At 41.1% G+C, this 12,009-nt stretch overlaps 1 protein-coding gene across 1 annotated transcript in view; it reads left to right on the top strand.

Annotated features, from left to right (window-relative positions):
• Positions 1 to 834: 834 nt before the first annotated feature.
• The window catches only part of SPTBN1 (spectrin, beta, non-erythrocytic 1), a 139,004-nt gene continuing 127,829 nt past the window's right edge, over positions 835 to 12,009 (top strand). The window contains exon 1 of the mRNA XM_012649847.1: positions 835 to 1,031. Coding sequence (XP_012505301.1) covers positions 884 to 1,031 — 148 coding nt within the window. The 5' untranslated portion in view covers positions 835 to 883. The remainder of the gene's footprint in view (positions 1,032 to 12,009) is intronic.

Genomic DNA, 12,009 nt, shown 5'->3' with positions numbered 1-12,009 from the left:
ATGTAAGTGAGATGTTGAGATAAAAATCATCTGTTCTCTTGTGTGGTATTTTATGAATTTCTGGGAGAAAAAGTTTATAGTTTATGGTGATACACAATAGAAATAAATGAGTTCATTCAGAAGCCCCAAGTAGGTGTTGATCCAGGTCTGATACAACTTTAAAATTGCAGGTTTTAGCTTTGTAAATAAGAAAGAAACCCACCATCTGTTGGGCATCCATCATCTCATTCAGTCCTCTCAACAACCTGTAAAAAGGCCGGGCGCGGTGGCTCACGCCTGTAATCCTAGCACTCTGGGAGGCAGAGGCGGGCGGATTGTTCTGAGCTCAGGAGTTCGAGACCAGCCTGAGCAAGAGCGAGACCCCGTCTCTACCAAAAATAGAAAGAAATTAATTGGACAGCTAAAATATATGTAGAAAAAATTAGCCGGGCATGGTGGCACGTGCCTGTGGTCCCAGCTACTCGGGAGGCTGAGGCAGGAGGATCGCTTGAGCCCAGGAGTTTGAGGTTGCTGTGAGCTAGGCTGACGCCACGGCACTCGCCCCAGGCAAGAGAGTGAGACTCTGTCTCAAAAAAAAAAACAAAAAAACAACCTGTAAAGATCTTCCCTCTTTAAGGGGTGGGGAAACTGAGGCTCAGAGATACTGAGTAACTTGGACAAGGTCACATACCTGTTACGAGGCAGTGCTAAAATTCAAAACCAGCTTTGACTCCAGAAGACCTGCACTTGACAAGCACTAATGCTTTTACTTTCTACTCACTTTTATCCCAGTAGATTTCGTGGGGTCTGTATATACTTCAGACAGTGGACTGTGTTTTTCTCTTTCCTTCTCCCAGAACTCTAAGAAGGAGCTGATGTGGAAGAGCAGCTGAGACAGTTCAAGATGACGACCACAGTAGCCACAGACTATGACAACATTGAGATCCAGCAGCAGTACAGCGATGTCAACAACCGCTGGGACGTCGATGACTGGGACAACGAGAACAGCTCTGCACGGCTCTTTGAGCGGTCCCGCATCAAGGCTCTGGCAGGTGAGTCTCCTTCGTGCCTCATCACAGAGACCCAGGATGCTGTTCAGTCTCGTTTAAAGCCATCTACCCTGTCCCTGTTGTGGCTGCCTTGTTTGAAGATTGTCCCTTGAGAGCAAGGTGACCATTTTGTAAGGTAGTCAGTTCCATATTTGGAGAGCTGTCAGTTCTGATGGCTGAAATGATTCAGAGCACAGAATGTTAATTATAGCAATTCAGAAAGAGCTGCCCTAAGTTTGTAAGAATTCTTTTATTTTTGACATGACTTACGTTTCAGAATATTTAAACATACTATACCTTACACACAAAAATATACAAATTAACCTGTGTACTTGGTGCTTGTGATATGTTAACTGATCTGATTTGTACCAAGGTTGGTTAGTGTCACATTCAAGGATTTTAGATCTGAAAAGCAATAGCTTAATTTGGTAAAGGGCACTGAGTGTGGTAACAGGTAAGTTTGTCATTGCTTCATTAAAATCGGTGGGGACAGCTCCTTACTTTGTGATTTCTCATTCTTTTATTGTGTCGAATACCTAGAGTACACTTTCACAATGGCCCTGGTTGGGGTGGGTAGTTTTTTACCCTAAAATTGCCCTGAAAATCAGGAAAGGGTTCTGTCACCTTCAAAACTTCAGCAGTGCTGAATATATGTAAACCCGGGGTCATATGTAAACCCAGGGTCATATGTAAACCCAGTGGAGTATATTCAAATAAAATTTTTACCAAGTAGGGACTTGGGTTGATGATTGTTTTTCCTAATGTGTTTAATTATGAAAGTAAATCAAAGTCATAACGAGCAGGTAAGGGTATTGATTGTGAACATAAATCACTTTTTTGTTATCTTTATAATGGAATGTGACTATGATGCATGTATCATTTAGAGTTGTCTTGATTGCAAGCAAAAGGAAGCCTAACCCAAAGTGGTTTAAGTGACAAAGGGAATTTATTGGTCACATAGTAGGCAAATTCAGCCTTCAGGCAGCACTTACTCCAAGGATCTAGTTTTTTTCTCTCCACTTCTTGGCTTTCTTTGCTAGCGCAGGCTCTATTCACAAGCAGGCTCTATCCCATAGTCCTAGGATGGCTGCCCCAGGTACCAGGCCCCCTGGGCCTTGTGGACATCCAGCAGGAAAGAGCATGCTTCCTGCTCCCGCAGGGGGTGGAATCATTCTCACTGGCCTGATTGATCATGATGTGGGTCATGTGCTTTCCCACTGGAGTTGGAGAATTGGATATACTGATTGACTTCATCTACACAGGACATACCCTAGAGTGAGAGTTTGGTCAGTCCCAACCAAACAGTTTGGCCAGAAAATTTGGAATACAACAGGAAGGAGGGAGAGGGGAATGGATTTTGGGGTTCCTGCCAACTAAATGCTATAGGAAAATTATTCAGCTGCCTTGGGATGTCTCTTGAGTGGTGGTGATTTAAAGATCTTTTTTGAGCTTGCCTGAATGAATGGTTAATCAGATGGTCACTCTAGAATTGGGGCTTTATTTTCTAGCTCATTCATTAACATGGAACCCTATGGAAACCATGAACCTGGCTTGTGCTAGTGGATTGATTTGTACTTTAATCTCTTACCTTTTTTTCTTGAATCTTCATTTGAGTCTTTAGACCAGTATGCTAGTGGTGGCCAATTACATTTGATCACAAGCCTTTTACTTTCTGATTCCAGGCTATGCATTATCTTCCTTTTAAGGACAACTTTACTTGCAAACTGCAGAGCAATTCCTTGTTCTTTGTATGTGATCTTTCCTACAATTTCAGAGGAGAGCCCCCAGCTGTTCTTAGTGTCCATCATTTGTTTTAACCTTTCTAGCATGTTTATCTAGGTCCCCGAATAACTAATCATGATAATAACAGCAAGCACTCAACCTGGTGCTTACTGTGTGCCAGGCACTGTTCTGAATGCTTTGTATACATTGACAGTTAATCCTATAGCAATTATATGAAAGAGATTATTATTATCTACATGGTATAGATGAGTAAATTGAGGCCCAGAGAGATTAAGTAGCTTGCCCAAGGACGCACTGCTGCTAAGTGGCTGAAGACATATTGACTCTGAAGTGTATACTTTACTATTTTTCTATATTCAGTAAAACTAAAAACTGATTTAAAGCTCCTTGGTGAAGAGTGTTGCTAGTTGGGTAATGTAAACATGTTAAAAAGATCTTTGAAAGCTTCAGGAATGCATCTTGTGGCCTATAAGAAACCATGAGTAGCCAGGGCAAGTTGTTGAAAAGATCAGGTGCCGCTTCCAGGTTAAATGATGTTGGGGGAAAATAAAAACAGAAAAAGAATTGCATTCAGTGAATCCACAAAATACCAGGGAAACCATGTGTTTAACGGAAGAAATTATCTTACTTATTCTCTTAGTTTCCTGTCTGTGGGACAGAAAAACCTCTGAGCCCTAGGAGAAACCATATGCAGACAGCAGGAGGTCTAGAGTTAGAACAGTGGTTCTAGCATTTGCGTGTGAATCAGAATCCCCTGGAGGGCTTGTTCCAGCATTGGTTTCTGAGCTCACCCCCAGAGTTTCCAGTTCAGTAGGTCTTGGGTGGGGCGTGATAATTTGCATATCTAACAGGTTCCTAGGTGCTGCTGATGCCCTGGCCTAGGGGTCCCCTTTTGAGACTGGTACAGAGTACGGATGTTCATGTAGTCCTTTCCTTGGGGACTTCCTTGGACGTGTTTGAGACCGTTTCATCTGGACCCAGCTAAAGTCTAGGAAGAAATAGTTTCAAACCCAACAGAGGTATCTTAAAGATACACTTTAATATGCAAGTGGTGCGGAAGGCTGACCACCTGACTTTGAAAAAAGGGAAATATATTTCTCTCCCAGGGGAATGATACAGTGGTAAGTAGGTAGACCCAGCATGAGGGAGTCCTGTTGTAGGGTTTCTGTTACAAATGCGCGTCCTGAAGCAGGAAATCTTTGGTCAGAGCAGTAGAAATATATGTAACAAATTTCCTATGTGCCTGTCTGACTCTTAGTGTGTATATATATATATATATATATATATAGTCTAATCTAGACTTCAGTCTGAATTCCGAGGCAGATTTATAAAAGACAGTGATGCCGGAATTCATCTTTTTAGGGAGCAGTGCATCTTGATTTGAGAAACATAGCCACCACCTTGTGCCCTTTACTACGTGGCTTTAAAGGTATATATCTCTAAGGAAACAGGGTGAGGTAAACTACTTGTTACTAATTTTCACCCAATCTATAGGTACTTTCTATTATTCGGCTGTAATATATATATTCTTTCTGCGAATCGTAAAAACCATTCTTTTTGATTTTTACTTTACTTGTCTTCATCCTCTTCACCCTCAGGAATTGCTTTTAACTCAGTATGTTATAACAAGAAATATATTTGGTCTTTGTCCCAGGTTGCTGGCACAGAGCTCCTCAAACTCTTAGAGTTTCCTGAGTGATAGGAGTGTCTTTTGCTATCGCTCCTTTGGTCTCACCTGAGTTTATGCTAATAAGGTGACTTAAGGTGGGGCCAACCCTAGGTAGCCTTAGGTTGGAGTTGCTCACCCAAGACCCAGTGATTGGAGGGTTGTAACTTTCAAGCCCACCTACCATCTCTGGGGAGGTCATGCAGGGTGGGCAGGGTGCTCTGAGAGGACATGGAAGCCCCACCCCCATCCCAGACCCTTCCCCCATATACATTTTCCATCTGGCTGTTCCTGAGTTGTATCCTTTATAATAAATTGGTAAACATACATAAAGTGTTTTCCTGACTTCTGTGAGTTCTTCTATCATATTATTGAATCCGAGGGGGCTGTTGGGAACCCCTGAATTTATAGCCAGGTGGTCAGAAGTACTGGTGACCTGAGAATTGCAACTGGCATCTGACGTGGGGGTGTTCTTTTGGGACCAAGCCCTTTATCCTGTGGGGGTCTGGTGATAACTCCAGGTAAATGGTGTCAGAACTGAACTGCATTGTAGCACACCCAGTTGGTGTTGGAGAATCGAACTCCTAAGATATTTCGCAGGGGAGGTGGTGTCTCTAATATGGTATGTTACATGTCAGGTTTTTGTTTTTTTTTTTTAAGAGACAGGGTCTCACTGTGTTGCCCAGGCTAGAGTACAGTGGCTATTCATAGGCACAGTCTTGGTGCACTTACACCCTCAAACTCCTGGGTTCAAGTGATCCTCCTGCCTCAGCCTCCCAAGTAGCTGGGACTACAGGTGCAGCACTGAGCCCAGCTATATCAGTTTTGATGGAAATCAGGCCTGCCATCACCTGTCAAGTGCCAGTTTATCATTACAAAGATGAATCAGCCTGGAGTTGGGTCACTTCCATTGCCCAATTCTTTCCGTTCTCCTTAAACTTTTTTGCTTGAAAATCAGTCCAGCTCTTATGTCTGTCACTTATCACCCTCCGCAGCTCCTTAGTAGCCAGAAACTTCAGCCTGATGACCAAGAGGAAGCACAGGGAACTTGATCTGGAGCACATGGCAGGATTGAAAACAGCAGCTTTTTCTCAAAGTAGGGAACAACTTCATATGGAAGTTTCCCCCTCACACAAGTTAGGCGAAGAGAGACTCAACTCTTCAACTTGTAAAAATTTAAGTCTTAGATATATTTTAAGAAAATAATGAGAATTAATATTGACTATTGCTACATACTCAAAAAGTTTATATATGTTTATATCGGAAATATATATATCCAAAATATTATCATATTAACATGCAATCATCAAATAAAGTTATTAATGAGATACTTTACAGTTTTTACACTGTCTTTAAAATATACATCTTTTTTGTATGTCAGAGTTAAATTTGAATGTGGAGTGTAAACATATGATAGATGGTACTTGCCCCTTCCTTGGTGTTACCATGTACAGTTCAGAACGAAGATGAGGAGAGCATTGGTCAAGCCTGTTGACTGGGGAAGAGATCACGCCATGCCGATTCAGCCTTGAGGCAGTGCACTGTGAAGTGATTTTTCTGTCTTCTGTAAATGATTTCCCACATCCCATGATGGCATGCCCACATTCCTGACCTCTGACCAGTTGCCTCAGTATTGTGGAGCATGTGGTGATTCACAATAAGCTGAACTTTTTGGAAACCAGCATTTTGTTTGAAATGAAAAGAAACAAAACTTTAATCTTTTAAAGAAATGCCAGAGGCAGATGCTTTCTGTTTATAAATGAAGGGTATTTATGATGGTGGCTTATGTTTTGTTGAATCAAACACAAATTGGGGGAGATGGGGGAAGAAAGTCTTCTAAAATGTATAACACATTTAGCTTGAAAATATTGATAAAAGTAATTAGAATTAATACCTTTATATCAATACCCGTAAATAGTGAAGAAAAAAACTGAAAGTATGCACCAAAATAGTCAGTGTTTCTTTCTGAGTAACTTTCCTGTATTTGAATTTTTTCCTGAAATAAAATCTGAACTATTTCGTAATTATTTAAAAAAGCATGAAAACCATCTTAAACATCTAATGCTACATTCAGAAATTTTGGTTGTTTTTCCCCAAAAAGTAATGGCATAGAGAGGTGTATTAGAGAGCCTTGTATGAATGCACTTTTAAAATATGACAGACGTTAAAAACGAGATTACTTTGAAAGTTGTCACTCAGTAACATTTATGAGCTAAAAGTTTGTGTAAGAGCCTTTCTGCTAAGCTGTGGACGAGGCAAAAGAAATTGACATAGAGTTTACATCATTGTGGGGGAATTGATGACAGCTGACAGCACCCCGTTGCATCCTTCATTGCATGTGCAGAGTAAATCAGAGTTGTTCGAGGCTGTATTTACAGGCCTTCCTGCCTTTAAACATAGGCATTTATTTGAGTGATCAAGAATTTTGGTAGAGAATTTAATCAGCTAAGCAATAACTTACTTGAAAAATCCAGATCAGTGCTGTTCCAAAGAACGGTAATACTAGCCACACGTGGTTTTAAATTTTCTAAATAAGATAGGTAATCAATATATCCAAACTATTGTTATATCAACATGCAGCCAGAATATAAAGTAATTAATAAGATAGTTTACATTTTTTTGTACTAAGTCTTTGAAATCCAGTATGTGTTTTACACTGGAGCACATCTCAAGTAGTCACTCGTGGCCAATGGATACCAATTTGGATGGTATAGCTGGAGTGCCCTCATATAGACGTTCTTTATTGACTAAAACTTTTTAGATCCTGCAGAACAGATATGGGCTTTAAAATACCCATCAAGTATTCAGTCTTGGGTCTATTTATGAAGCAGTAAATAGTTGGCTAAATGTGAATTTAAATTCTGATGAGGAGTAATATATCAATTGAATAGTTATTTAAAAAATAAACACTTCTTCCTTTTGTTCTTTCCAATACTAGACTTTTTATTAAATAGATATAACATAGCAACAAAGATCGATTCTTCACCAACATTTATACTCTCTTGTTTCAGCTGAAAACTTCAGCAAAATACCCGGGCAGCTGTTCTCAAACACCATACATGGGTGCAGCAGATTCAATAGCATACTTGTTAAAAATGCATGTTCCAGGGTTTCTCCTCCTCCTCTGTAAACCGAGATTCACCACTGTGGAGTGGAACCCAGAAGTCTGCGTTTTTTATAAGCCCCCATGTGATTCTGATGCAGACTACACTTTGAGGAACACTTCCTAGGACACAGCCTAAGTGATCTCACTTAATATTCAAATGCTATTATCCTTGAATATTCCCAATGAAGTGAAAAACCAACTTTTATCTTCTTTAAAATATTTGTCTGACCTTTCCCCCAATAAGTCATAATTTATGTCTTGATATCTTGACAACTAAGAAGGCTTAATGTTCTGCCCAAACTGAGTCTTGTGCTGTCCCCTGGCAGGTGGAGCACATTCTTCTTGTAATCCCTGGCCTCACTACAGCCCCCACTGGATGGACCCACCCCATAGTGGAGGTGGTTGAGGTCCTCCCCTTCGGCCCTCAGCACTGTTTGGGCCTTGTAATTTGTAATCTCAAGGAGGGCAGAGATTTCTCTGGGCTTCAATTAGCTCTGCAGTGCTAATTAAAATTAGTGAGGACACTTAAAAAGTATATGCTAAAGAATTCTATAGTTGGAGATAAAAAATTCAAGCATAGGGTTTTCTCAGGAGGAAAAGAACTGGAGTCTTGTGAGAATTAGAGCAGAATTTACCATCACTTTTCTTCTTTCCTTCCTTCCTTCCCAATCCCCTCCCTCCCTTTCTTCCTTCCTTCCTTCCTTCCTTCTTCCTTCCTTTTCTCCTTTCTTTCCTTTCTTTTCCTTCTTTTCTTGACAGGGCCTTGCTCTGTTGCCTAGGTTAGAGTGCGTTGGTTTGCTCAGTCGTAGCTCACTGTAACCTTAAACTCCTGGGCTCAAGGGATCCTCCTGCCTCAGCCTCGGGAATAGCTTGGACTACAGGAATGTGCCACCATGCCTGGCTAATTTTTTTTTTTTTTTTTTGTAGAGATAGGATCTGGCTCTGTCACCCAGGCTGTAGTACAGTGGCGCAATCACAGCTCACTCAACCTCGAACTCCTGGGCTCAAGTGATCCTCCTACCTCAGCCTCCTGAGTAGCTAGAACTACAGGTGCTAGTCATTATGCCCTGGCTAATTTTTCTTTCTTTCTTTCTTTTTTCTTGTAGAGACGGGGTCTCACAAAATGTTGCTTAGGCTGGTCTTGAACTCTTGGTCTCAACTGATCCTCCTGTCTCTGCCACTCAAAGCATTGGGATTATATTAATAGACATGAGCCACTGCTCCCAACCAGAACACATTTCTGTTCATGTCTTTAACCTACAAATTTAATGCCTTTTCCATTTTTACTAAGCAGTTATCATGCACTGTGGCCATAACTTTTGCAGTTAGAGGTGCAACAGCAAAACTAACATAGATTTCTTTTTCCTTCTTTATAATTCTTTTATCTATGGATAGAAGATTTGTTCTTACCATAGATACTAGCAACCTCAGCATAAAAGTTTTTTTCTTTCCTTATTAAGTCAAGAACTTTCTTCACATTTTCACTTAGAGGAATCACTTTACAGCTTCTCTTTGTCATATCCAAATTGCCAGCATCACTACTCTTGCAATCTGGGGCCGTTAATTAAGTCAAATAAGGGTTCCTTGGACAGAAGCACTGTGATACCATGACAGCCAATCTGATAACTGAGAGGGCTACTAAGTGACTAATAGGGAGTGCAGACAGCATGGATGCGCTGGACGGAGGGATGATTCACATCCTGGACGGGGCGGGGCAGCATGCAATTTCATCACGTTACTCACAATGCCGTGCAGTTTAAAACTTTGTGAATTGTTTATTTCTGGAGTCTTTCATTTAATATTTTCAGACCGCAGTTGACTGCAGGTAACTGAAACCATGGAAAGTGAAACCAAGGCTAAGAGGGGACTATTGTATGTATTCAGGTGTGTGTGTATGTATAATATTTGACTTCCTTTTAGTGAATGTACAGAGCTAGCCTACCATTGAATATGCAAGATCTGAAAACATGGTCTGGAATGATCTAATTAGGAAGATGAAATCTATTTACATGAGACTATATTTGCATACAAGTGCCAAGAAAGTAGTATAGGTAGTTAGTCCTGTAGTAATTTAGAGGGAAAAGTTGATCTCTCTCTCTCTCTCTCTCTCTCTCTCTCTCTCTCTCTCTCTCTCTCTCTCACCCACACACACAAACACACACACACACAAACAAACAAACCAGTCATTTTAAGAGGTGGGGTCTAGTAACATAAAGAACACTGGAACTTTAGAGAGGAGACTAGGACTTGAGCCTTGTAGTGACTGCCTCAAGCTGCAGGTCTCTGAGGACCCCTCTTATGGAAACAAAGTCTGCTTTGGGCTGCTCAAGATAATATGCCATCTCACACTCGGACCCATTGTCAAAATCAAGCTAGAGCTTTTCTTATTCGCACACCTAACACTCTGTTCAGACTAACGCTTTTATGCCCCAAGGCAAAGAGAGCAGCTTCTTGCCTGATGGAATGGATTAATGAGGATTTAATAGCTACCCATTATTTTCCTCATCCACTCTTGAGGCCTTATCCCTAAATTATGCATTGTTTGTGAGGGGGCGTGGTCCCTAGCACATAGTAAATACACCACTATTGTTTGTGAAATCTGAGTCTGAAAGAGTGTTCATATCCAAAAAGTTCATGAAAGCTATTGAAGAGAAAGTCTTTTTAGGTCGTTACATCTAGTCCCAGATTATACCCTCAATTAATTTTCATATACAAATGGCTTTCATAGTTTTCTGACCATAGAAAGGTAGGAATGTTTTTCTTTTGTGGGGTGCAGTTTCCTCTGGTTTACTTTCCCTCCTTCCCCTTTCTCCTTATTACTGTGTACCCTATTTCCCTCCTGTTTTTGAAAACAGCTTGGATTCCTGCTTCTGTTCCTGGAATCCACCTCACATTCTGTTCTGGCCTCGACAATAGCTGAAGTCTCATAGTAGCTGAGGTGAGTGATCCTGGTTTGTGAGAACCAGCAGACAGAATCCTCTTGCTACCACGGTGTCCATGTGTTCCTGTCCTTCATAAAACCTGTGCAGGTTCATAAAACCTGTGCAGGTTTTATGTCCGTCCCCTCTCCCTGCCCAGCTCCATTCCTGCCCTTCACTCTTCTAGAGCCTGGGTTCTCCTTCCTCCCTCAGCTCAGAGAAGTCTTTATCCTCATTCCCTTTTTTATCTCTTACTCCACCCCTAGTCTTTGTCTGAGCTTGTCTCCCCACCCTACCAGATTATTTTCACAAAGTCAGTCTCTTACTTTTGAGGAACTCCCATAGATTTTTATGGTTAATTTGGGATTGAATTTAGGGACTACAGTCTCTCTTTACTTGAGGACTGCCTGTCCTTTCTGCTGCTTTTTTATCCTTTTCTTGTTCTGTTTTCATATATGTGTGTTCTCTTTCTCTCTCCCTCTCTCTCTATCGGCTTTGTTGAGATATAAACCATAAAATTTATCCCTTTAAAGTATACAGTTCACTAGTTTTTAAATGTACTCACAGTTGCACGATGTAAACTTAAAAGCACACAATTTACACATTTGGAAAGGAAAGATTTATTTTTTAATAAAGGATTATAGCCTGCAAGGTGGCCACTCTGACAGGCTGCGTCAGAGCACGGAAATGGGCACTTCGAGGGAGGGAGGAGGGAAGACAGAAATTCATGCGGAACTGGTTCTAGGAGGAGCTATGAATATTCATGAGGGGGGCCTAATGCATGCACATTGAATAAACATGCATGTTACCTAGGACCTATGTTCACTTTGGGGTGGAGACTTAACATTTACATGTATTGTAGTTAAAAGTGAAGCAAGGACATGAAGGCACTCAAGTGGGCAGCCTCCGTGAAACTAGCCAGAACCAACCCGTGGTCGGTGGTCTCTCATCAGGACAAAGTTGCAGTCTCTTGTCCAATGAAAGCTGTAGTTAGGGCTTGTGAAAAAGCGGGTAATGGAGTCAGTTAGTCAACATCTGGAGGTGAATGAACTGCATTTGTTTTAATATTGCTTATCTTGAGGCCAGTGCTTGTTTAGCAGCCAAAGAAAAAGGAAAACCTTGTGGCATTTAGAACATAGTTTATTCTTTAAGTGTAGGGGTATGCGACTTAACCCTTGCCTGGCATGGCCTTAGGTCTTATTTATAGTTTGGTATCTTATTGCCACAAAAATCTGTTCTGTCAGTCTAATGATCTCTTTCTAACATTAGTGCTGGCTAGTAGTTGTGTCTAAATTGCAAAAAGGAAGGGGGCATATGAGCGTGTCTGACCTCCTGTCCTGTTATGGCCAAGAGCTCAGTTTTTAAGGTTTCTCTGGGGTCCCTGTGGCCAAGAAGCCACTTTGCAGTTGGTTGAGGGGCTTAGGATTTTATATTTAGTTTACAACAACACCACTATCTAATTCCAGAACATTTTCATCACCCCGAAAAGAAATCCCGTACACACTAGCAGTCATTCTCATTTTCTCTTTCCCCAGCTGTAGGCAACCA

Source organism: Propithecus coquereli, unplaced genomic scaffold (genome assembly GCF_000956105.1).
Source record: "Propithecus coquereli isolate 6110/MARCELLA unplaced genomic scaffold, Pcoq_1.0 Scaffold305, whole genome shotgun sequence".
Classification (NCBI taxonomy): Eukaryota; Metazoa; Chordata; class Mammalia; order Primates; family Indriidae; genus Propithecus; species Propithecus coquereli.
Note: the sequence above shows the minus strand (reverse complement) of the source record. Positions and strands in the feature narration are given on the sequence as shown.